This window comes from Canis lupus, chromosome 3 (genome assembly GCF_048164855.1).
Source record: "Canis lupus baileyi chromosome 3, mCanLup2.hap1, whole genome shotgun sequence".
NCBI lineage: Eukaryota > Metazoa > Chordata > Mammalia > Carnivora > Canidae > Canis > Canis lupus.
The window spans coordinates 36,275,365-36,302,826 of record NC_132840.1 but is presented as its reverse complement, the minus strand read 5'-3'; the positions used below and the strand labels follow the sequence as shown (position 1 = coordinate 36,302,826).

At 43.9% G+C, this 27,462-nt stretch overlaps 1 protein-coding gene across 4 annotated transcripts in view; it reads left to right on the top strand.

Annotated features, from left to right (window-relative positions):
* Window positions 1–348: 348 nt before the first annotated feature.
* Window positions 349–27,462, top strand: part of FYB2 (FYN binding protein 2) — a 133,953-nt gene continuing 106,839 nt past the window's right edge. Inside the window, exon 1 of one of the 4 annotated variants that reach the window (XM_072820384.1) lies at window positions 349–770. In XM_072820384.1, the coding sequence (XP_072676485.1) occupies window positions 534–770 (237 nt within the window). In that variant the 5' untranslated portion in view covers window positions 349–533. Of the gene's footprint in view, window positions 771–14,786; window positions 15,052–27,462 lie in introns of those variants that run through there. The other 3 variants (XM_072820383.1, XM_072820386.1, XM_072820385.1) reach the window with 3 other exon arrangements.

The window sequence follows — 27,462 nt, the reverse complement described above, 5'->3', positions numbered from 1 at the left end:
CATCTTACAGTCAGCCAGACCTAAGTTCAGGTCCTGAGCCTATGCGATCTGGGCAGGTTGATGGGATTTCTCTGGGCCTCCTCTGGACCATTTAGTGCTTCCCAAAGGTGTGGTAGGATCTGATATAATGTATTCACAGGCTTAGATAGTGTCAGCTCCCAAACAGGTGGTCTAGGACAGCAGCTCCCTTTCTGGCCCCCCACCCTACTGCCCCTGCAAGCTTAGGGACGCCCTGTCCCCTTCGGGAGCCTTAGGTGAAGTAGCCATCTCAGGGGCGGGGTTGGGCCAAGGCTGTCATTAACGGAGATTGCATTGTCCAGTCCGAGCATTCTGTTCTAACAGGAGTCCTGCCACCCCCATTCCTCAGCAGCTCCCCCGTGCCTTGGGCACAACGTGAACTCCTCTGGAGAGGGACTGTTGGAACATCCCGGGGGAGAGCCACTTGCTGCCACGAAGGGCTGGGTGGCTGCGTCCTAGGAGAGAGCGGACCCCTTCCCTGCTGCAGGTGCCTGGTGTCCTGCAAAGCGTGGCAGATGGAGGCTGGTCTGCACCCAGCCAGCCCTGGGAAAGCTCCAGCCCCGGGAGAGGGAGGAGCTGCTCCCCAGGTGGGGCAGGTGGGGGGCCTGGGCTCAGGTGTGTCTCGGGCTCTGGGACGTGAGTGCTCCCGGGCCAGTGCTGGCAAGTCAAAGCTGGCTCTCGGCCCCAGGATACAGCTCTGGGAAGCTGCGTTTGTCTCCCAGACTCTGCCTCGGAGGAAGGCCATGGAAGGGGTAAGACATGTCAGTTTGGTTGCCGGCTTGCTCTGTGTTCTTTCTAGTGCCTGCCAGTAGCGTGGGAAAAGGCTGCCTCTGCCTCCTGGAGAAGAATAAACACGCATGGGGCTTGTGCCTGACAATTCACGCTAGTCTTGCTCTGTCGGGGGAGGTGGGATTGAAGGAGGGGACGCATGGTGTCCCCATGCCACCTCTGGGGGTGAGGGAGCAAGAGGCTCTCGGGAAGGGTGGCATAAGGGGTCCTAGCTCTCACCGCCCCCCGCCAGCTAGGTTTCTGACCTATCCCCCCCCACCCCCCACCCCAGCCTGGGTCTCATGCCTGTTGGCTTTTCTGTTTGTTTGCCCTTGTGGACTGTGTTGATCCCCCTGGTGATAAGCGGGCTTCCTGGTCAGAGGGCAGGGCTGCCTGGTGCTCTTCTATAGCTTGTGGCTTTAGTGTGGGCTCTGCTCCTTATTAGCTGTGTGGCCTGGATCAAGTGAGTTCATCCCTCTGCACCCCCCTGGGTTCCTTGCTCATGAAATGGGACTACTGTTACAGTAAGCAGTTCTGAGATTTTTGGAGGTGCTTATAAAGATAGAGATGACCCGTGGGCAAGTGCCCAGCACACAGCTGGCAGACTTGCCTTCCTGCGTGGTAGCGTGCTGTTTGCGTGGGTGCAGAGCTTCTCAGCTGAATGACGTCCTCTCATTCCTTCTCCAATTCTCTATTTCCCTCCTTTCCCCTCTTCAAAGTTAATTTCTTTCCAAGGGGGACAGGGTAGTCTTCTGTTTCCATGTGTTCTTTAGTACGCATTTGGAGTCAAGTCCTTTTCTCCCAATTTAAAACCAAACTTCTAGGAGGGAAGCCACATGATTCACAGGAGGGAGGACTCATTTCATCTGTCACCCAACAGAAAAAGCTTCCTTTTGTCCTGCCTCGGGCGTGAGACATGTCTCTCTAACTGATCAGTCCAACTAGTGGAGTTTGGAAAAGAGTGAGCAAGGGCATATGGTATTCCATCTCATCTCCCTTCTGAATTCTCTCTCCCCCAACTCCTGGCCCAGCAGCTTTTGAGAAGCTCCTCCATGATGGAAAAATGTCAGGCTGAATAGATTTAGTGTAGTTGTAAAAAAAAAAAAATAAAGAAAGAAAGAAAATGACTCACATGTTGCCCTCTCTGATCTACCCAGGCAGAAGGGGCATCCATTGTTTGAGTCTATCTACAGGACATCACAGTGAGCTCGATGCCAATTGCCCCATTTTTGTTGTTACTGTTGTTTTTTTTAGAGGAGAGGAAACTAATGGTCAGAATGTCCCTTGCTCAGTATCTTACAGCTGGTTGGCAGCAGAGCTGGAGCAGGGATTGGTAAATAGCAAATATTAAGCACCAACTGTAAGCCAGGTATCACAAGAATTACAACAGGAAAACAGAATGTCAGGCAATTTAGAAAAAAATATATATACGTGTGTATATATACAAAAGGGCATGTTAGCTAATGTGGTTGTGCAACTTTTTCTGCTCATGCACAGGGAAAAGAATTAGCAATATGGGTCATTTCTCATTATGGAGGATTCTGTTTCATTTTTTTAAAAGTCAACAAAAAATATCAGCTCAGCCTGTAGGTACTGAGCACCTGCAGTGTGCTGTCAGGACCTGATTCAGGTGTTGCAGATATAGCCGTGAGCCAGCAAAAATGCTACCTTTTATAAAACCTATTCTAGCGGAAGAAACAAAAATATATATATATATATAATATTACACAATATGTATTACATATAAGATACACTGTATTATAATATACACTATTTAATACATTATATATAATAATACATTATATAACATGTACAGTATATATAAAATATGTTATATATATATTAGATCAAATGACAGTAATTACAATGTAGAAACACAAAGCAGGGAAGGGTTTAGGGATGTTGAGTCTATTGCAAAATAGACTTACAGCGGGTAAGTCTATCTTATTTTTAAAGATTTATTTATTTTAGAGAGAGTGTGTGTGTGTGCGTGTGCACGCACTCGAGTGGGGGGACGGGCAGGGGAGCTAGAATTTCCAGCAGACCCCCCACTGAGTGTGGATTCCCAATGTGGGGGCTCCATCTCACCACCCTGAGATCATGACCTGAAGTAAAATTGAGTCAGATGCTTAACCCACTGAGCTACTCAGGTGCCCCCAGGTAAGGCTATTTTTAAATGGGATAGTTTCAAGAGAGGCATCCACAGGTGACAGTTGAGCAGAAACTTGGAGGACTTCAGGGAGTTGGCCATGTGGATATCTTAGGTAGAAACATCCTACAGAGAGAGAACAGTAAATTCAAAGGCCCTGAGGCAGAAGCCTGTCTGTGTGTTCAGGAGTAGCAAAATGGTCCTGAATGGCTGATGTAGAGTGGTCAGATGATATAGGGCCCTGGAACATCAGGTTTTCCTGAGAGAGGGAGCTCCAGCTGAGTGTTGTGAGAGACATGATGGAATGATTCAGCTTACATGTTAAAAGGATCACCCGGCTGTTGTTTCAAAAATAGATGACTACGAGAATGAGAGCTGCCTGGCTGACCTGTGAAGAGATGATTGCCCTCCTCCAACCAGGAGGGTGTGGTGATGCCCGCAAGGGTCCTAGCAGTGACTAGGGTCTAAGGTGACTAGAAATGCTCAGATTCTGGATACATCATAAAAGTAGAGTCAAAAGGATTTACTGATAGAGTGGATAAAAAAAAGGGGGGGGGGATGAGGAATCATCCATGACTCTTAGGTACAAAGCCTGAGCACTTGGAAGAATCTGAGTGAGATGATTTAGGTTGGAACGTGTTTGCAAGATCAGTTCTACTTTTTCACAAAATTGTGGGCTATGGAGAAATGATTGTTTTAAGCTGCCCAGTGTGGGCGTGGTTTCTTCTGCATCAATAGCTCTCTGAACAGTTAGATATCCTTCACTGGTTTTGGTCATAAAAGTGTATCCTTCTCCCCCAGACATAGAAAGCTCAAGAGAATTCTATAGGAATATATTTAATTATATAGTTGAAGCCCCTAGACGGAAAGGTTGAGCAACCCTTTTCTGAAGCCCCAGAGAAGTTATGCCTCAGTGTGTTCCCTCAGCCAGGTACGTTTGCACTTAGTCACAGGGTCTTTTTTTTTTTTTAATTTTTTATTGGTGTTCAATTTACTAACATACAGAATAACCCCCAGTGCCCGTCACCCATTCACTCCCACCCCCCGCCCTCCTCCCCTTCCAACACCCCTAGTTCGTTTCCCAGAGTTAGCAGTCTTTACGTTCTGTCTCCCTTTCTGATATTTCCCACACATTTCTTCTCCCTTCCCTTATTTTCCCTTTCACTATTATTTATATTCCCCAAATGAATGAGAACATATGTTTGTCCTTCTCCGACTGACTTACTTCACTCAGCATAATACCCTCCAGTTCCATCCACGTTGAAACAAATGGTGGGTATTTGTCATTTCTAATAGCTGAGTAATATTCCATTGTATACATAAACCACATCTTCTTTATCCATTCATCTTTCGTTGGACACCGAGGCTCCTTCCACAGTTTGGCTATCGTGGCCATTGCTGCTATAAACATCGGGGTGCAGGTGTCCTGGCGTTTCACTGCATCTGTATCTTTGGGGTAAATCCCCAATAGTGCAATTGCTGGGTCGTAGGGCAGGTCTATTTTTAACTCTTTGAGGAACCTCCACACAGTTCACAGGGTCTTGACAAGAGAGAACCATAGCATTTTTAACTGGGAATGCTTCTCAGTTGGCATGCTTACAAAATAATCCTTGAGTTTTGATGAATGAGCCTTGGAGTTGTAGTTAAAAGGCCTGTACTGTTTACTTCTGCCTCTTAGGAGTCAAGTGATTTCAGCAAGCCATTGAATAATAAAATGTAGCAGTTGGGAGATTTCTTAAAGACCAACTCCTTTAACAACTCTCATTTTAGTGATGGGGAAGCTTGGGGCCCCCGAGGAAAAGTGGCCACACACTTTGTAACTACTACTTCATTGCGCCATGTATGTGGTGGGTGCTCCTGGACTGTTCTTATTAACTTCAAGGAGCCAATCATAGATGCCATCTTGTTACTCAGTCTTGCAGGGGAGAATGTCAAGAAAACAGACAATTTGGGTATTAAATGAAAAGCAGAGTGATGAAGAAATCTATAAGTTTTGATGGAAAGCGCTGAGAATGGGTGCCTAACCCAGGGTGGGGTTCATCCCAAGTTCATTAGAGAAATTGGTGAGAAATGGTGGGGGGAAAGAGAGACGGGAGATGGGAGGGGAAGGGACAATGAGGAGAGGGAGTGGGGGTGATGGGGAGCCACTGAGATGGGGAACCACAGAGACAGAACACAGCCAGAATCAAACTCCCAAGAGGGCCAGATATTGAAAGACTGAATAGCATAGGCACTTTATCCTATTGGCCAAGAGTGCCACGGAAGGCCTTCACCTCCAAAATGGGAAGAGTGAACTAAATGTGCCCCAGAGTCTTGTCATGCTCTGACATTCTGGGACTGGAGGACTTTTTCAAAGTCACAGGTGGCTTATTTTTGACAGAGCTGAATCTGGAACCCAGGTTCTATCAAAAATAAGCCACCTATAAAATTGCTTAGCAAGCCCTCAAGAGCAATTTCGGAGGGTTTTGTTTTGGGGTTGCTTTGTTTTGTTGAATATTCTAATTTTTAATGAGTAAGTCACAAGACGGGATACATGTTTAAAAAAAAAAAAGTGGATGGCCCATGGAGGAGGCTGGCTCTGGAAAAGGCCGTCTGCTATTAAGAGCTTGTTCCTAGGAGAGCAGTATGCTCTGGGGATTAAGATCAGATTGCCCAGGTGAGGTTTCACGTGAGTTCCAGGAGAATCTCTGAGCAGGGGAATAGGGAGGCTCACTCAGTTATTCACAGTTCTGAAAGCCTGGCCACACCCCTCCTGTCCATGCAAAAAAGACACTGCTGCCGAGTCCTCTTGAGCCGAGTTGAGTTCCTGGTAGTGAGATGTTAAGCAACTTGCACATGGCAGGGCTGATGTTGTGCCAGCTGGTGTTATCCAAATGACACAGACCCCAGAACTTCATGACCTTCCCAGTGAGTCCAGTCTTCCCTGCTCCAAACTGTGTGCCTATATTTGTCTGCTAGAGATGGTTCTAACGGGTGGATCTGGTCATGTCACTTTCCTGCGGGATCCTCTTCAGTGGTTCCCCATTGTCTGTGGGTTAGAGGCCAAGCCATATAGCCCGGCTTACATTGCCACCATGCTCCCACTCCACCTTCCCGGCCACACATCCCTTGTGCTCTGGTCTGGTATCTGCCTGTGCACGCGCTTCTTCCCAGAATGCTAATTTCCACTCTAAGACTCCACTCAGCAGTCACCTTCCTGAGAAACCTGCCCTAGCCTCTTGGTCACAAATGGTCTCTCCTCACCTTGCAAGAGCTCAGCCCTTTGAGCAGACCCAGCCCCGGGTCTGGACTAGGCGCTCCCTGGAGAGCAGGAACTAGGTTTTGCTCACGAGGTGCAGGTTCCCTGGCACCTGAAAGCACAGACTCTGAGCAAGCAGCCTGACTGGTTTCTGTTTCTGACTCCACCGTTTACTAGTTGTTCAGCCCTGAGCAAGTTACTTGATCTCTTTTGTGGCCCAGCTACATCACTTGTAAAGGGACCTAATGGGATTTACTTCTTAGCCTTCAACTGGGGTTTAAATAAGTTAATACATATAAAGAGTTTGAACGGCTCAAAAAGGCAGATAGTTCTACACACTAAAATAATAGTTCTTGTAATAATAAACTGCTATGTCTTGAATTGTGTCCCGCCTCTCAAATCCAGATGTTGAAGTCCTAAGCCCTAATACTTCAGATGTGACCTTTGGAGATGGGGTCTTTATAGAGATAAGTTACAGTGAGGTTCGTGGCACAGGCCTAATCCAGTATGCCTGGCGTCCTCATAAATAAGAGTGTGGTCATAGAGATCGACCCAGAGGGAAGACCATGTGAAGACAAGGGAGAAATCTACGCAAGCCACAGAGAGGCCTAGGTAAGGCCTTCCCCGCAGCCTGCAGCGGGAGCCAGCCCTGCCCACACCTGGATCTCGGCCTCCTGTCTCCAAAATTATGAAGCAATCAATTTCTGTCATTTCAGCCACACAGCCTGGTGCACCTTGTTAGGGCAGGCCCACCAAACTCCTACATGGAGCTTCTCAGAAAATTAACTGAGACTGAGAGTGGTTACTCGGTGACCTTCCCCACCAATCTGGGAGGGGTTTTGTATCATGTTCTCTTGACCTCTCTGAAAACAACAGCTGTGCTTACTAGCTCTTCAGAGAAGAAATCTGAGAAGTACTTATTACCACGCAGCATGGGAAATGGAGGAGAGTGATCTGGGGACTGTGGCCACTATTCCTCCCTGATCACTGACTTGTGGATTTGGTCTTTCTCATCTGTAAAAATCTCAAATCTCAGATGCTGGGGGTGGTTTTTAAAGATTAGCCCTCACGTTCTCTTAGGACATACCACGTACAAAGAAGTTACAAATAACGTGCTTCAGAAACAATAAGCAATCTTTGGATCCTAATATTAGAAAAAGTCCAAGTTTTGCTTACTGTGGTTCACTATCACTATTAATACTCTTTTCATCTCCATTTTGTAGATGAGATAGAATCAGGAATCAAATTCCTGTTTGACTCCAGAGACCCTATTCTTAACCTGATTCCATTTTGTCATGACCACAGTGAGAGGGATATTGGACAAAAGTTTTTAAAAAGTTATAAAGATTTATTACTTATTTTAGAGAGAGAGCAGGAAAGGGGCAGAGAGAGGAAAGGAGAGAATCTCGAGCAGATTCCACACTGAGTGTAGAGCATGACACGGGGCTTGTACCATTGTAAATAAAATCCTGTAAAAATATTCGTAGTTTTTGAGATCATCAAAATTTCCCAATCCAGGATTCAAGCAGAGAGGACCTGAGCATTCAAACCACTTTCAGCGTCCCACCTCCCCACCACCTTTGCGAACCAGCCAATAGCTCATTTCAAAGATCAGTGTGTGACCTTAAGAAAATCATAGTTAAGAGAGGTTGTTGAGCAATTTGGGGTCCATCTATAAAAACAGAGTAGGATTATTTAAACTTTTAAAGGATCAACCCAGAAATGCCATCTCCCACTGGTCTTCTGGTTTCCCACTGTGCTGCTTCTGAGCACAAGCACAGGAGCTGTGCCTCCAGGTTGTGGTATGCAGGAGAGCCCACTGAATAGGGAGCCTGCGGACCTCTGCCTGAATTTAGTGCCTGCCACTTATGCCTGTATGCCCTTAGGCAAATATTTCATCTCTCAGAGCCTCAGTCTCTCTTGCCCACAAGGATTTGATGAATGAGATGACCTACTGAGAACAGCACCTAGCATCAAACATGTCCTTGCAATCTTGGTCCAACATGCTAGTCCCTTGTGAGCTGGGAGGGGCAGACCTTAGGGAAAATTTGGGATGCTTCTGCCTTGTTCTGATCTCTATGTAGTGAGCAAGGGACCTCATCCCTTGTTCTGTTATTCTCAAAAACAAATGAATTACCAGATGTGCTCACCAGCTCTGCTTTTAATTCCTCTTGGAGTCCACCACAGCACCTTGCTTAGCAACTACTTTGTTGAACTCATGTCCCCAAAAGTAGGAAAGATAATATCGGTGAAGGACCTGACTAGATGTATTATTTCATTTAAATCTCACAAATCATGTGAGATTATCCACATTTTAGAGGAAGAAACAAGTTCTTTAGGGTTGCATGATTTCATCACTATTATTAACATTAGCAGCTAAAGTTGAATATGTTAGGCACGATTCTAAGTGCTTTATGGATGTTAACTCACGGGAGCTCTAGAGTAAGTGCTGCCATTGAGAGACCCAGAGAGGTTGTGTAACTTGCTGAAGGACTCACAGCCAGTAGGCGATGGCCCTGGGTTTCAAACCAAGAGCTAGAGTTTTCAAGGACACTTTCTGCAAGAGTTCCTCTTCCCCCAGAAACTCCTGGGTTGTGGTATCATCCTGCCAAAAGTACAGAGCTACCTGAAAAAGGAGAGGCACCTAACACACCAAAGCCATGAAACCTAAGAACACAATTTGCCTCTAAGTTTCTGCTTGGGAAAATAAAACAACACACAGCTAGAACTAAACAGTCGAAACAGTCTTGCTGTCCCTCACACCTCTCTTGCAGAAAGACCTCCCTTCACGGCATGCATTCACAATGAAAACTGGTGAGAACTCTCTGAGCAGAAAAGCAGAACCTGGTAACACCCTTCATCTAAAAGGTTGAAGTGTAGCTACAACTGTTAGAATGCTTCCTAATTAATGCCTTAAACTATCCACAGGTGAAGGCGTTCATCCTTACCTTGGGGTGTACACCTCCCATATCTTCTTTTTTTAATTTAAATTCAATTTGCCAACATATAGTTTAACACCCAGTGCTCATCTCATCAAATGCCCTATATCTTTACTAGTGCTCAGGAGGTACTTACTGGCCTTTAACTCCAAGAAACTGATATAAGAAAACATGCAAATTCTAGACTCCCTATTGGGAACGTTTGCCATAAAATCCTGTGTTCCTTTCCAACCCAGGAAATGCAGGGTGGCCCTGGGGGCTGTGTGGGCTGAGAAGGAACCTCACTTATTACCCTCCCATGCCATCAGCACTGGGTGAGTGAGGGCCATATCCACCCAGAGGAAGCTGGGTCGGACACATTAGGCTCACGGGCAGGGGTTCCATAATTCCAAGTGTAGGCTCCACCCCTCGGGACATTGACCATCAAGTTTCCTCCCGGGAACATTAGAGTGATGATACCTGGGTATATCTTAAGATTGTTCAAAGATTTAAATAAAATGCCTTTCTCTCATTCAGTTCTCTCACCCAGACAAGTAGAAAAAGTACTGTTTCAAGAACCAATCTGGGCCCTGGCAGTATGTCTGTGTGACTTTGGGCAAGTCTTCAGAATCTTCATCTGTAAAATGTTGCATTAAACCAGGGAGTCCTCAGTCACCATTCTGAGTGCTGACATTGAAAAATGTTATACGTGATATCATAGGAGATATCTGGCTCATGGGGAGGTCAAGAGGATTAGTGATGCCTTTTTTATTTATTGGTAAACCCTCAGTTTCACTCCAAGTAGAATTGAAATAACTCATGGCTTAGTTGTCTCCATGTTTCTTTATGCTTCTCTGGCTAGTGAATTCAAAATGTAGTATGATAGTACTGAGTGTCTAATAGCCTCAAATCAGACATTTCGTTCAAATTCTGGCTCTGTGACTTTCAAGTCACTGGATACAGAGTCCCGAGTAAGCTTAAGGAGCAGAACTCCTCCAGCTGGGCATGTAGTGTGTATGTGTGTGTGTGTGTATATGCACGCGTGTGCACACACACACGCATGTGCATGAGAGAAACCTTCAGGTTAAATCATTGAGATTTAGGTGTTGCTCGGTTATAACAAAATCTAACCTATCCTGACCAATGTATACGCCCAAAGTGTTCTTTACAGAACATGTGTGTGAGTTTCCTATCGCTGCTGTGAGCAATTACCACAAGGCTGGTAGCTCAAAGCACCACAAATTCATTCTTTTACAGTTCTGGAGGTCAGGCATCTCCAGCAGGTCTGCAGGGCTGTGTTCTTGGAGGCTATAGGGAAGAATTGTTTTCCCTGCCTTTTTCAGTGTAGAAGCCACCCACATTCACTGGTCTATGGCCCCTTCCTCCAGCTTCAAAGCCAGCAGCATAGCACCTTCTCTCTGACTTCTGCTTCCAACCTTATATCTTCTAATACTCTGACTTTTCCTTCCTTTCTCTTATAAGGACCCTTATAATTAATTGCACCCACTTAGATGCTCCAGGATAATCTTCCCATGTTGAGAGCTTTAACTGCATCATATTTCCAGATCCTCTTTTACCATGCAAGGTAATCTATCTACAGGTTCTGAGGATGAGGGTGTGGACATCTTTGGGAGGAGGCATTATTTTAGCCTCCCATAGTCCTAGACTATTTTGACCATTATGCACCTCAAAATGGTCTTCTGTTTCAGAGGATGTGCCACATTGTTTAAAAAAAAGTGTTTAAATCTCTATTAATTTCTCCCACTCTGGATCATAAATTCCATAGGAAGAGACCATGCCTATTTCTTAGTCACTATTCTCTCTCCTGATGGCTTAAATGGTTAGTGACAATGATGACAATAGATAACATTTTGGGGGCTAGGCACAGTGCTTAGCTCTTCCTATGAATAATGTACTGTAATCTACACAACAGTCTGGCAAGAATATGGAACGATACTGTCCCTGTTTTCAGATGGAGAGATTAAGTGGGTTTAGGGAAGTAGCCCCCAGACCACCTGACTACTATGTGATCAGTCCAGTAACCAAATCCAAGCCTGTTTGATCCCAGACATTATTCAGTTAACAAGCAATGTACCAAAGGCCTAGGAAATAAAACCTAATTTAGACCTCCTTCAGATTGCTCGGAGTTTGATAGGAAAGATGTACAAAAATATTATAATACAGTGTGACAATTATAATGTAATATGGGCCATGCCATATGTTCAAGTTACCAAGTGAGCAGAGAGGAAGAATGTTTTAAGAATGTTTTCACTCAACTTGGGTGAGTCAGAGAAGATTTCCCAAGAGAGATAATTTTTTTTTCCAGTTTTAAAAGATGAAAAGTGCTCACCAAGCAATAGACCATGGAGAAGGAAAGACATTCCAGGCATACATAATAGGATATGTGAAGGAACCTATGCCAGAAACAGCATGGCATGTCTGGGGACAAAGAGAAATATGGAGAATCTTGTGCCTCTACTGAGGATTGCATGCTCCACACCACCCTGGACAGTATAGGGTGAAGAGCCGCTGGTGGTGGCAGCAGGAAAGATACATTGGGGGCTGAGTTAACTGAGCCTTCTCCTCACATTGCTCATAAGCCAGTGGATAATGTGGTTAGAGAATTGCTTAGTCTCAAAGTTTGAGATAAAGTTTCACAGAATCGTTTTAATAAGCCCCGCTTTAAACCATTATATAAGCCCTGCTTTAAACCATTCCCCTCTTTTCTCCCTGAGGTCCCATGATGTTTATTCAGCCCTTCATTAATTTAGTAGGTATTTTTTGAGTACTCTGCATGTGGTAGATGCTGTGTTAGATACAGAAATCCCAATTCCTTCTCTTTGGTAAGCCAATTCCAAGGGTTAACTGAGCTTTCCATCTGGAAAACTCTTTTTGTGTCAGTTGTACAGCATTTATACATACTTATAGATTATGTCTTCAATCTGTGTTGGATTCTGTTTATTTTTTATTCAAATTATTGTCATATTTCACTCTAATAACCTTATGAGGTAGACAGGACAAATACAATTATTTATATTTTAAGTATTACCAAAAAAGATTGGGATTTTATATTTTCCATTCATCAAGAATTTTAGCTAATTTTCTCAGGTCATGATAAGTTCTGCAAGAAATAATTTCCATACAGTTGGATAAGATTGTAGTTCATGAATTTCACATATGTATGTTTATTTGGTCAACCTGAATTTGTTAACTGTTTCCTTTGACAGGTAAGAAGCTAGACTCAGGTGTTTCTAATCCTTACTAAAGACTTTCAAAACCAGAAGGTATCCCATTCTACTGATGAGCAAATTGAGGCTCTAAGAAGCTGGGTGACATCTTCAAGATCATAGAGTGACCTAGCAGATACTCAAATCTGAGCTGATTCCAGTATTATTTCTATTTTCACTTTAGCATTAATGAGTCAAAAGCTTACACATTCTTCTCGGGGACTCAAGGTTACACATCTTCCAAATCAGAAAGCTAGAGAACCTCTTCATTTTTCTTTCTTCTCTCAAAGCTAAAAAATTGCCTATGATTTTTTTTCTTTTAGCCAGAGTCTTTCAATATAACAGCCTTAGTATTTCTTCTTGTCCATTCAGAGAAAAGTCTCATTTAATGTGCCACAAAGCCATCCATTCCCGTCAGTAGAGCCTGACTCAATCTGCTCTTCAAGTATTTCGGCTGTTTACCACAAGGTAGTATCTCTGAGCTAAGTAACAAAGTCTGACCCAGCACCTATAAGATCAATTCAAGACCATATTCATCTAGTTGCCTTTGTCATTTTTTTTCCTTGCTGGGGTCCCCTTTGGTATTTTCCTGATTTAGCTGACAGTAAGCTAAGAGAAGCCTTCAGGAGTGAGTGCAAAAATGGGCAAATGGATTGAGTTAAAGGAAAGCAGAACCAAATGCTTGAGGGGGCGGGGGGGGGGCGGGGAGGGGGAAAGTCCTGTGTTGCTGTCCATTGTTCTGAACTAGCATTGTTGGCTTGGCTGGGGTACAAGGTGGGAAAATAGAGTGGGCAATGAGGGAGAGAGTCATTTCACAAAATGAGTAGGACCAAGCAGTAGACCAGAATGTAAGCTCTGAGAAAATCTATGGATACTGAGTGTCCGAGGAAGAGGGAGGCCAACATGTAAGCATTTTTATTGCTAGAAACTAAAATGGCCACCCATTAGAACAGATACAATTTTCCTACCTGAACCCATCAGGCCAACTAACCCTGTGCAAATTTATTTCCCAAGTGTGTGCTCCCTGCCCTGTCACAGATAATCATTTCATCATAGTCCAAATCACCATGATAATCATGATCATCATCCATATCATTCTCCCTGTCCTCCTCATCATCATCCTCTTTCTCACTATCCATATCCCAACTCTCTTCCTCAAAATACCATTCCTGTGGGCCTCCTTTGTGCCAGGCACTGGGCTGGTGATGATGCCCTTGGCAGTCCTAGAATGTGAATAGTTGTGTGCCCATTCTATTCATCAGGAAATAGGGAACCGCGAACTGAAATAGCTTTGTCAAGGAGACAGCCCGAATTCCTAGAGCTAGGATTCCAATCTAAGACTTTTCAGTCCCAGAGCCCATGTTCTTAATCCTATTGCTGTACTTGAAGTAACAGTGTAACAAACACGCAGTTGAGAGAAATGCAGGACTTCTTAGAGCACAGGGGGATCGCCACCTCTTCCTCCATACCTGAGGGAAGTCTTCCTCAAGGAGCTGCAGCTGAGCTAAGCAAGATGAACATTTTTGAGACAAGAAAAAGGGAGGAAAGCACTCAAGGCAGTGGGTGAAATATGTGCAAAGGCATAGAGGGAGGCATTTCTCCAACAAATAGTAAGTACTGTCTCCTCTGCTCCAGGCACTATGTTAGGAAACCCAAGGATGAACAGGTAACAGAAGAGTGCATCCAGTGCAGGGCATGAACTAGGGGAGATAAGAATGGAAGCTTCCAGAACCATCAGTACTTAGAGGGGACCATGAGAGGAAAATAAACTGTTAATAATATACCTGTAGTATGCTTTAGGTCGCACCTTCACATGCCTAGATCGTGAGCTAGTGCATCATAGGCACTCAACTAGTTATTGAATGAATAATGTCCGTTGACTTTTAAAGCAGTGCATTTGCTTGTACGTGCCACTAGGACAGAGAACGCTTGTTTGCCACTGTCACCCCTTCTATCTGCAGTGGGCCCCTGAGTCCCACCAGTCCAGGAGAAGCTGTTCACATGGCAATGTGCATGAGTGGTCTGTGTGACTGCAATGTGGCTAGTGCTCCTGCAGGTGTGCGACATGGTGGAGCAGGTTCAGATCTCTTTTAGAGGCTTCATATTTGTTGACTGAATAAGCTACTGAATGAAGAAGGCAGGAAGGATGGCTAGACTGAGATTACTGTGACCCAATCCCTTCCTCCTGCAAAAAGCATCTGTTAACTCTCCTGTAAATCAGCATCCTCTCTTGCCGGGGTGAAGAGATCTACAGCACCTGCCTCAACTTGACACACATCTAGTGAGTGCAAGAGCCAAAGGTGGATCCCGTCCTCTCCTGGTCACTGCTTTCCTATCCCCACATGCAGTTCTATGACTTCCATCAGTTCACGGTTCCCTCTGAGAGGCTGAGGATGCTTCTTTCCTGGGACACAGCTGGGCTGCCAAATGTGGCATCAGCCTTGCAAGGCTGGCAACCTCCCAGGGCGAAGGAGACTGGGAGCTAGTGCCCGGGCCTCTGTCAGGGACCGGGTGTGACTAATGCTGCTATGAAGCTCTCTCACGAGTGGCTCTGGCTTCTCCAGTTCTTTGATAAAGGAGATTCTGAGGTTTAGTGAGTGGATTAGCAGAATACATATTTAGAAAGCACAAAGACTGTTGAGCTTCAATTTTGGCTGAAGAAATTTTTGTTCCAGATTAAAAGGCCTTGCAGACGCTCTTCGGTTGCATTTTTTGACCGTTTGAAGGCAACAGGTGAGGCTGTGGTGGTGTGTCAGAGAGAGCTGGGGGAGTGGGGTCAGAAGGTCAGGATGGCATTTTATTAGCTCTCTAATTGTAGGCAAGCGACTTGGCCATAGTGGAAGAGTAAACAAAATGTTCCCAATGTGGTACTGTAGAGCTTAAATTTTGGAATCAGACCTCATTTAAAAATCCAAATTTACCAATTAGTAACTATGCAACTTCGACTAGCAACAGTCACAACAGTAATGATAGTAGTAATATTTAGCCAGCATTTATGGAAAATATACTGTGCATCAAGCACTGCTAAACCTTAACATGGTTTGCCCAAATAAACAGGCAACAATGGTATAAATACTGTTACTGTTGCCATGTTATTAACTAGAGCTGAGGTGGTGAAGGTAAAGGTTCAGTCTACTGGCTAAAAGTGGCAAGGCCAGGATCTGAACACAGACTCCAGTCTACAGCATGGTTTGTAATCTATAAACTTAACTGCTCACTATCCAGGCCTCAGTTTTCTTACCTATAAAATGGGGAGATTTTATAGGTCAGGTTTTTAGGAGATTCTGAGCTTCTGTCTGGAAAGCACTGATTGCAGTGGTACAGGCTCAGTGAATGGGGTGGTTGGTGTGGTGGGAGGGAGATTGACAGTCCCTGACTATGATGACATGGGCACGCCAGATCTCAGAGATGATGCCCATTACTGGTATTGGAGAAGGAAGGTACTGAACAGACAGGAGACCAGACAGGCTGCATTTTCTCTTATTTAAAGAACAAAATGAGGGGTGCCTGGGTGGCTCACTTGGTTAATGTCTGACTCTTGATCTCAGCTCAGGTCTTGACCTCAGGGTCGTGAGTTCAAGCCCCACATTGGGTTCCAGGCTGGACGTGGAACCTACATTAAAAAAAAAAAAAAAAAAAGAAAGAAAGAAAGAAACAAAAAAACCCCCTCTAACACCTGTAAAATCTGTCCCAATTGCCTTTGCAATGGTGTCTTTGAATTCTTTGATTGTTTCTTCATGCAGCTGGGACTCTAACATGTAAAACAAACTCAAGAAATTAAAATGACCATGTTGGCTAAGGAGTTTACATCAAAAGCTGGAGGAGATGAAGGCAGTAAAGTGGCTCAAAGAAGTTCTTTAACCTTCACTTTTTAGGTTTCTGTAAATTGCACTTTAAGTAAAACTGTCATAAACCTCAAGGACACTGAGCGACTGTTCTGCAGGGGGCCTGAGAGGGCAGCGAGGAGGGCAGGAAGACCCTTCAGATAAGGACGTTCTGTATTCAATTTTTCCAACTTGCTAGCAGCAGATTTCAGGGATGCCTCCTGGCTCTTACCCCAAATTGCGGTGCCAAAGGAGCCAAGGGAATGTGATAGGGAGGCTGGGAGCTGAGTAATTCGAGGACTGGCCTGTGTGCAGAGATCATCCGTTCTGATTTCAGGACTGTATCCCCAGTCTGCCAGCTACGTCCAACTGGAGCCCTTTTGCTGGGAGTTGCACTTTGAACCCGGCATCTGAGAATGTTTAACCCGATTTTTCCCCTGATACCCTCCTCACCCCCACCACAAAATACAGTGTTAACCAGAAACCTTTTCATATCTTGAAGCAATCTGGAGCTCACTGTGTTGTTTTGTTTTTGAGGGGGGTCTTATTTGATGATTTTCTAGAAGGTGTTATGAACCTCATTTTTTCACCACCCTTTTCCTTTTTTTCCCCTCTGTGCTTGAGGGATCAATGTTTTGATTGAGGGCATTTGGAGGCTGCAGAATACTGATTTTTAATTCACCCTCTCCCTGTACAGTCTGTGAAGGTATTCTGAACCAGAAGATGCAAACATGTGTTGGTAAGTTTTTCACAGCTTGCAGGGCCTTTCAGGTGAACTCCGGCCCATTTCTCTCCCTCCCCATCTGACATTTCAACCGCAGACCCCACTCGGGAAACCCAGACTTGCCAGGCCCTCCCAGACCTCCCGTGGTGCAAATGTCTCCTGCGTGTCGTGTGTCCCAGCCTGTTCTCCACATCTGGCTTTCTCTGGCAGGATCCTTGTACTCCTTGTACTCTCTGAGCCTTGTTTGCTTCCCCCCTGCCAGCACCTGGTGCTGCCCTGTCACAGCTGTGACCATGGGGGCCTGTTACTGTCAGTTGGTTTCCTTGTCCATCTTTTCCATACGGACCCATCATGGCAAGGCCAGTGTCTGTCTTACTCATTTACATGACCCATCGTATGCCTACAACGAATGATTATTGGATAAATTTGGGAGTGGGCGAAGGAAAACCTGTCCCTGGAGAAAAGGCATGCTACAGCAGAGTTCGTTTCAATGTCACTGACCCTTGTCCTTGGTGCCACACCAAGCAGCTTGGGTGTCATGTTAGCCACCTGGATGAGGCCAGGTGGGATCATCTCTGCAGCTTCTCTGTAAACCGAAAATCACTCCAAAGTAAAAAGTTTTTTTAAAAACAACAACAATAACAGAAAAAAAAAAAAAAAACCACTGGCATCAGGGCTGAGTTCCCTAACCTTAGCTCAGACACCCATTAGCAATAGGAAATGTTAATGCAAAATGAACCAACATTTTTAAAATTTGAAAGTAAAAGGTAAAAAGTTGTATTTGAGCCCAAGTTAGGATAGGCCAGGATACAGAATCTTCACAAAGAAGAGAATGCTCCAGAACATTTGGTACAGGATTATATTGTTCTGTTTTTGTTTGTTTTTACATAAGTTACAAATCATCCTGACCAGAGAGTCCAGAAAGTTACACTTTATCTTCTGCTTTTAGTTTATAAGGCTGTATGACTTTAATCTTCTGAGAATCGAGGAGTTTTTTTCTTATCTGTATGTTTGGAATACTCCTATTTGGTTATTTATTTTTAACAAAGCAGATGTACAATGTGTGCTCAAGGCAGAAATAGAGCCCATGCTTTGAGGTTTTGCTGAGTCATTTTGACCTTGGTAAATGATAAAATCTAGCATCCCTAGGAGCAAGGCCCACAAACATGAAAAGTTAAAAATTTCCTTTACTTTAGCAGACCTAAGCAAACCTGACCCTTGATTTTGTCCTGCTTTGCAGAGGTGCACCTAGAAAGCCCATTGTAAGGATAACAGTGATTGAGACGAAGTTCACATGTTGCTGTTCTGACAGGGCTTGGAACCATGCTAACACAATAAGATGTAGCATACTCAGAATTCAGTACACTGTTCATATTATTTCTTCTAGAATTCTTCCTAATTTTCTGCAATCCTTTCTATCGATAAATGCATCCAATGCTTTCTAATCAGCTCAGTTCAATTAAAAAATATTGTCATCTACATTCCATGTACCTAAGCATGGTGACAGACACATGAGTGGAAAAGAGCACAGTCTGGTCCACACTCCGAGGATGTCCCTATAAATGGGGTTCGGAGAAAGCAGACACATAGACAGTTAAACCAAGAGTGCTATGGAGCAGGGAGCAGGTATTAGCCCAGCTTAAACACTGGAAAAGGCTCCTGGGAGGGGCTGATAGCTCAGCTGAATCTCAGAATAAGTTTAGCTAGGCAAATAACTACAGAAAAGGCATCCAGGCAGAGGGAAGAGCATGTACAACTGCATGGGGGCAAGTCTAGTTGTACTGAAGGCGTGAGCTAGAAGTGGCGGGAAACAAAGCTGGAGATGGAGGCAGGAAAAGATCAGGGGGCTTCATATGTATGGCTACGGAATATATAATTTATCATCAAGATAATGGGAACCCATTGGAAGGTTTGAACAGAGGAGAATGTGATCCAACCTGCATTTTTAGATGCACCATTAGCATGGATTTCATGTGTAAGTCTCTAAAGATAGCCCTTTTAAAGAATGTTCCCTCTAGGTCATTACCCAAGAAATGCATTCGTTTTATTTTTAGTACTAGTTTGGCAACTACTTATTGAGTATTTACTAAGAGTAAAGCATCATGCTTGAGCCCGTGAGCTCTACAAAGATAAGTACAGTTTCCTACCTGCCTTCAAAAAAGATGGGACATCTACCTGAGTAATTGCAGTAGGACGTGGGAAGAAGTGAGAGGCAAGAGACTGCAAGAGATATGCAGATGAGATGCTAGAAGACATGTTCCCCAATCTATTCCTTGGACCAGGTGCTGAGCTGACCATACAGTAAGCACTCCAGAATATGGACTCCCCGGATATTCTGCTTCAGGGGGCAGGCTCAGAAGTCCTCAGGACATTCCAGTGCACAGCCAGATCTAAAAACATTGCCAAACGAGGTCTGAGAAGAAAGACGTTTCAGGCTATGGGGGATAGTAGACAGGGAAGAAGTATTGAGGCCCAGGGATTCACTTGGTGGAGCCAGCAATCTAGAAATGGGGTACCAGGAGGGCAAGAGGGTGAGAGAAGAGATGGTGATCCAGGAGGAAGATCCTTGAAATTGATGTGCTGGAGACCAGTTATTGGTAATAATGAAGTCTAAGCTGTATGCATGCAGAGTGGTGGCTGAGATACAGTGGAAGATAAGACTGTCCAGTATGAAATCAGCCTCTTGGAAGGGTTATCTATATGGATTCTAAATTTTCTTATTGTCATGGGAATGGTACTGGAGGGAGAGGAGTAAGTCAGGTGCTAAAATCTTCAGTAAATGAAGGAGAATGGCCGGAAATATCAACGACAACTTCAATAAGAAGGAATGGGTTTAGTTCGGTACACCGTCAGTGGGAGCTGGGATCTGTGAGGAAGAAATGATGTGGAAGCAGCAGCGAGGAGCTAACTGAACACTTGCCCCACCTCCTGGCCCAGGAGTAGAGGAGTATAGGAGAAAAAAGACACACTTGAGAGAGCATCAAGGAAAGCTGGGTCTTGAGGTATGAGTTTGAGTTAGAGCAATGAGGTGGCAGGTGTGTTCACAGAACAGGTGGAGGACGAGAGGGATTTTCTAACCACTGATTGAGTTGCAGAGAACTTCATGGAAGTGTTGGGGATCAGCTGGGGACATTTAAAGAGATCTTTGGGAGATGGGGCCCTCTGTTAATGGACTAGCTTGGCTTTCGGATGACGACTGAGGTAAACAGAGATGTGAGGCCTAGTGGCTTTACAGAAACAGGAGTCATTACTTTAGTGCCCACTCATAAGAATTGGGACCTCTAGGCAGCTTTAATAGTGCTGCAGGGGTGTAGTGGTGAGCAGGGCTTGGTGGTTATTAAGACCATGCAGGACTTGGGCGCTTGGAGAGTCAACATTGGGCAGTGTCACAACTGGAGGAGGAAGGATTTTATGGGGAGCCTGGGGAGCTCTAGATCTCTCCTTTTTCACATGCAGCATGGAGGTTCCAACTAGAGGAGTAGCTATCTTACCCGGAACTCACCTGCCAGGGGCCAGATACTTATGAGGCTTTCACACATAAGTGAAACTTGATAGCCCCAGGTGGGGGGCAGTATTAGCCCCATTTTACAGATGCAGAGAAATTCAGTAGCTTGCTCAAGGTCACACATCTAGCAGAGCTGGGACACTTGCCCATGTATAAACTGAAGGATGAAAAGTCCTAATCTGGCCTGATGGGTTAAATAGGGTGGGCAGTTATTGATTCTTACACCTTTATGATGGAAGCTTTTAACGTTTTTGTCCTGTGTCCATTCAGGGGGCGGGCAGGAGGATTCAAACAGCATTTCTCTGCTCTCTTGCTCCCACCCCTTCCTGGGGGCTTTGGAATTAATCACTGGTACCAGGAACATAGGCCGTTTTGCCATCATTATAGCTCTTGTAGTAGTGAAGGTTGGATCGAAGCTCTTTTATTCATGAAGGATGAGTCAGATGCTATTTTTAATCGACTTTTCTTTCTTTCCATCTTAGGAAGGGTTTGACAGCCATTACTGCCTCTTTTTCTGGGCTCATAATTTCTTAAATTCTGCTGCCTTTCTCTGTGCTTTGGATTTGGAGTCTGTGTTTTTCCTGAAGGCTCTTATATTTGCTTATCAGGAGAAGAATGTGAAATGTGTGATAAACCATGGCCATGGATGCTGCCATTGTTCCTCCCTCCCCGAAGGCAATATTCAGCAATTTGCAGAAATTCAGAAATGAGTCATCTTTTCTTAAATCAAGAAATATGCACCAAAACAGGGTCTTCTCCTTTTGGAACTTATTTTATGTATATTTTTATGCCTACTTTCACTTTTTGAGTCACTAATTTATGAGCACTGGCAGTCTGTGTTCACTGCAGCTTACATGTGGTGTGAAGCATGCCATTGTAGATGGAAGCCCAGGGAGCTGTGACCCGGGAGAGGGTTACCAAGCAGACCACCAAGACAGGGAAACTCCAGAGAGGGTGGAGCAGCTGTCTGTACCATATTTTATAAACCAGGAGTGAGGATATGTGATTTGACACAGGACTGATTCTCATTTGCAGATCTATTTTGAAAGGGTACAGCACTAAATTATATTTTGTTTTCTGGTTCTGCATCTTTGCATCACTTTTAAATTACATTAAATCCGAACTACCTTGAAAATCCAAGATGCACAGTCACAAAGTCATATAACTTATTAAAAAATTTTAAAAATCCCATTAGAGCAATACATTAGATCCAATGTTTTGCTCATCTCTGTGTAAATAACAAAATGTCTTAGAGAGTGTTTTAAAGGCAAATGCAAATTGGTTGCTGGAATCATTATTTGTTAAAAAATATGATTAGAGGTACACTTGTTATATAATTTCTAAAATTAGTGTGACATGTGAAATTGATCATGAAAAGTCAGTGAGATAACAAAAGAATTGTAAATTAAATTTATAAATAAGGCATATTAGCAGAATAGGTAAGATCAATGCTATAGTCAAATAGACTCAGATTCAAATTCCTAATTTCTAACTGTAAACTAGGGAAAGTTATTCAATCTCTACCTGTAAAATGAGGCAGTAACAATACCTACTCTGTAGGGTTATTGTAGAGATTATACATAAGAGTTGTTAATAAGGATGATAGGGATAGGAGAGGAAAAAACATAGTTATCAATTCTCTGAAACTGGCAAAGTATAAAGAGACTTCCTAGGAAGCTAGTAGTATAGTATTTATATTCTTCTGATCAAATATTAGCCTTTTCCTTAAAAAAAAAGAAAAAGAAAAAAATCTAAATCCACCAACAAATCTTTTGGTTTATGCTGTCCAAGATAGAGCATGGGTTCTGAACCCAGATTATGTGAGTTTGAATCCCAGGTTTGACAATTCTTTTTTTTTTTTTTTTTTAAGATTTTATTTATTTATTCATGAGAGACACAGAGAGAGAGGCAGAGACAGGCAGAGGGAGAAGCAAGTTCCCTGCAGGGAGCCTGACGTGGGACTCAATCCCAGGACTCTGGGATCACGCCCTGAGCTGAAGGCAGATGCTCAACCACTGAGCCACCCAGGGATCCCATCTTTGACGATTCTTGCTGTGACCTTGGACAGGTTGCTTAGCCTCACAATGCCTCAATATTCTGGTCTGTATCTTAGGAAAACACTGGGCTAGATATAAGGTTTAAATCAGTTAAATGAATAGAATATAGCCTGGCATGTAGTAACGTCATATAAAGTGTGTGTGTGTGAAAGAGGCATAAATGCATACTTTTGTTACTATCATTTCTTAGATTTGTATAAAATAAATATTGAATGAGAGACATGTGTCTGATGGAGTCTTGTCCCCTAGTTGGGCTTAAATATATTCATGTAGATATAATAATACTGCATTTAAAGAACTGACATTCAGGTTTATGACTACTTCACACTGGTCTCCTCATGTGTCTAAAATAGCAACGTCTTTGTTCTCCTGGCGGGTTGCTACCCCTTGGTCAATTTCCACATCAAAGAAATAAACTCTTTGTGTTTAGAGGACACCACTGTCTTTTATCCTAGGTTGTTCTCACAACATCTCTTGAGATTGTTTTGGCCTTTGCTTCCCAGATGAGGTATTCAAAGCACGCCCAGTCCAGATCAGATGTGCCAAGGCTATCTTCAGGGCTATTTTCGGGGTTGTCTTCTGGTATCACAGCAATTAAAGAATTTGTTTCTGTGTGCATTCTAAGCTGCACTTAGGGAAAAAAAAAACAAAATTCTGTACAGTTACAGTTCATGAATTATATGAACCTGCGAATTTTTCTAAATGTTCATTTACCAGTTCATTCACCAAACACTTTGTAAGCCCTGGCACTAGTAATGGTGGTACCAAGATAAAGAAGACACTGTCCCTGCCTTGAAGGGCTGCTAAAAGACTTGTACGTCAAGGATTTACTCATTCACCACATTTTTACTGAGCACCCTCTATGGGCCAATATGCTTCCAGGCACTTGTGTTAAGGCAGTGAACCATCCCGACAAAGCACTTGTCCCCAAGGAGCTTACTTACATCCTGATGGAGGGAGATAGCAGTAGGTTGAGTGCTGATAGGTGATGGGAGGAAAAGCAAACCAGAATGTATTAGGCAGTGTTTTTTGCTGTAGATAACCAAATCTGTTGCTGCCAGTTTGAACAGAAGGGGGTTTATGATAGATTATTTTAGGAATTTTCAGAAGGGCCAGGAATGAGCTGGTATGCTACAGGTAAGCGAGAAGTCTTGCATCCACATGGGATTATTCTGGTAGGAACACATTCCTGCTACTCCCCAATACACAGCACGGGAGCGTCTATGGTTGCTCCCCAGAGATCTGCTCTTCCATGACCTGCAATCCTTGTGCTCATCCTCCATCCCTGCCTGGATGCCTCTGCTTGGCAGAGGTCTAGCTGACAGAGGGAAGTAGAGTTCTGAGCTTTCCAGGATCTGGGTTAGGGAAAGATTCACTAGAAAGAAAAATTAGTTAAAACCTTCAGTTGATCCTGAATCCCATTCTAATTATCCCCTCTCCTCCTTTTGTCATTGCCAGCTTCCTTAAAAGAGAGAGAGAGAGAGAGAGGGGCTAGTCATTTATTTTTTCTTCCCCTCTCATTCACTCTGGGACCCTTTGCTGCTGTGATGGCATTCTTTTGCAATATCCATCCACCAGACATTTTTCAGTCTTTATCTTCTAGAACTTCTCTGCTGCACTAGCCACTACTGGGCACTAGTTCTTCATTAATACTGACCATCCCTTCTCTTTATCTCTCTTTTTTAAAAAGATTATTTATTTATTTATTCATGAGAGACGCAGAGACAGAGAGAGAGAGAGAGAGGCAGAGACACAGGCAGAGGGAGAAGCAGGCTCCATGCAGGGAGCCTGACATGGAACTGGATCCGGGGTCTCCAGGATCATGCCCTGGGCTGAAGGCAGCACTAAAAGGCTGAGCCACCTGGGCTGCCCTATCTCTTGATTAACTCTTACCTCTTTGTTTCTTCTCAGGCCTTTTTCTTGCCCTCTGCTATTGTCCATGGCTCTGATGCCAGCACACGTTTTCCTATCCAGCTGATCCTATCCAGCCCTATGGTCACAGCAACCACCTATAAATAACAAGAGCTAAAATGTAGCGACACCTATTATTGCCTTCTGAATGCTCTACATGTACTTATTAATTAGATCCTCATACTACTGTATTCATTTCCTAGTTCTGCACCAAATGACCACAAATTGAGTAGCTTAAAATAGCACGAAGTTATTATCTTACAGTTGCAGAAGCCAGATACCTAAAATCAGGATGTTAGCAGGACAGTGTTCCATCTGGTGGCTCTAGGAAAAATCTGTTTCCTTTTCCAGCTTCTGGAGGCTACCTGCATTCTTTAGCTCCTAGATCTTCCTCCATCTTCAAAATCAGAATATTGCATCTTCATCCCTCATACCCTCATCTTTGTTTCATTGTCCTATGGCCTTGTGTCTTACATTCCACTTACAAGGACCCTTATGATTACATTGGGCCCACCCAGATAATCCAGGATCATCTCCCCATCTGAAGATCCTTAACTTAATTATACCCAGAAAGTCCCTCTGGCATGCAAGTGACAGGTTTCATGGATTAGGATGTGGATCTCTTTAAGGGTCCATCATTCTACCTACCACAACAACCCTAAGAGGTGGAGTACAATTATTACCCCAGATAAAGCAACAAATACAGAAAGTTTAGGTCATTGGCTCAGGGTCATAAAGCCAATTAATGGCAGGACTGGAATTTGAACTCAGGCAGCTGGACTCCAGGGTTCATATTTTTAAGCTCTGTGCTCACCAAGAAGTGAATAAATACCAATTTAAATTTCTAACCCCCAAAAGGTACCCCAAAATAACTACCTATTAGATGCCTCCCCTAAGAAGGCAAACCATCACATCCAAAACTGGCCATCATTTCTCCCTAGTACTTTTATTTTCTGTCCTCAGTCTTAGTTTCAAGAACCAACATCCATCCTCTTACTCAATTTAGTAACCCAGGAATCATCCTGCAGTCCTCCCTCCCCTCTCTGGGTCTGGTCCATACCACCCCCTGCACATTTCTCTTTTCCATTCCTACCAACACTGTCCAACTCCCACCTTTTATCATTTTTATTTGGCCTCCTAATTAGTTCCTGGTCTCTAATCTGCATGAAATATAAACCAAAGTCTGTCCTAGCCCTGTGTAAAACTTATTAGTAGCTCCCCAACTACTCTGAAGATTAAGCCTAATTGCTTTAAGGGGGCTTGGCCTTGACATTCTCGTCCAGCTTCCCATATGGAACACTAGGGCTTCAGTAACATAGAATTGCTTATTTCCATCTACACTATGCTGCTTCACACTGCCACGCCTTCTCTGTTCCTGCTCTTCTTGCTATTGGGGCCACCTTTCCTGCCACTCTCACTTGCCTGCCTCTTCCAACTAAGTCATTTTTTATAGAACCTTCTTTGTAGCCCTGCTACATTTTTTTTATCCATTCGTCTGTCATGACCCACTCTCTGTGTTCTCACAGATGTCACGCTGTGTATTGAATAACCATCTCTCCTACACTAAAGTGATCAGTTTGTGTCTGCTTCCTCATTTCACTAGCTCTGAAAGGTCAGGAATGCTAACTCACCATTGTAACCCTCATTCCTAGCACATAGCAGTAAACCAACGCACATTTTGAGGTGATATGAGTTGAATCATGAACAAGCAGCAATTTTCTAATTCCAGAAATTGGGAGAGAGATGGGCATTCCAGGCAGAAGAAATAGTACATTCAAAGGCATAGGCATGAAAGAGCAGAATAGGTGGGAAAACTTGGGCAACTCAGTGAGGCCAGAAGGAAGAAAACGTGTTAGGGAAGGGCCCACTATCATGTCCGAAAATGAACAGAGTTGGGATTTGGGGGAGGGCCTTATGTGCTATGCAAGAGAGTTTCAGTTGATGTGAAAGCTTTGGGGAAGCCAAACTGAAGAATTTTAAACGGGGGACATACATGATCAGATGTGTGTTTCATCAGGTTTGTCTAATAGCTGGGTAAGTGATGGATTGGAAGGACCCAGAGTAGAAGCAGACAGACCACAAGGAAGTCATTGCAATGTGTGAGGATGACTCAGAGATAGTGGCCATGGCATGAAGAAGGGACGGGTTTGTGGGCTTCTTAAGCCTTGACATCAGTGGGGTGCCTGGGTAGCTCAGTTGGTTAAGTGTCTGACTCTTGATCTCATCTCAGGTCTTAATCTCATGGTCTTAACTTCAAGCCCCACGTGGGACTCATGCTGGGCATCGAGCCTATTTAACAAAACAAAAACACTTGACATTAGTAGGATGTGGAGACAGACCTGCTGTGGGTCCAGAAAAATGGATCATGGTTTTCATTAGAGTGAGCCCCGAGCACCACCCAACCCATCCTCATGTACTTTGCCTCATGCCCTCAACCCTGACCTCTTCTCTAGAGGTGATGATCAACAACAGATTGTGTCACAACTATTTCCCATAATAGAGAAAGTAAAATCCAAACTTTAGCGCTAGAGGGACTTTGGTGCTCACTTGGGCCAACAGTCTTATGTGATAGACAACTCCGCTCTGGAAAGGGAATGACTTCCCTAAGAGAGCTCGGAAAATTATTGGTGGGTACCCAGCCACCCACTGTTTAATTTGGTATTCAGTTCTCCACATGGCTTCTGTCTCTAATATTTTCATGTGTATTTGCTTATTTTCTGCCTCTCCCTGACCTTAGAATATAATATTTAATAGCTGAACCCTTGTCTAAAATAGTGTTTTTGCCCACATCATGGACACACAATGAGCATTTGTTGAAAGAGATATAATCAAGCTTACTTCCTCCTGAACCAGTGACCTTGACGCAGGATTTGGGTTTGGAGGGAATCAATGAATAATTCCATTTCCTGCTAGGGTTTTTCCTAACATCCCTGCAGAGACTAAAATCTACCACCCAATAATAACTATAGCTCATATGGCTTCAGATAGTGAAGAGCTAAAAATAATCATCATTACATTCCTTTAAAAATATTAACCACTGACCACATCCCATCTATTGTGATGGCTGCTATAAAAATATTATGTTACAAGAATGTGGAAAAATTGAAATCCTATGTTCTGTTA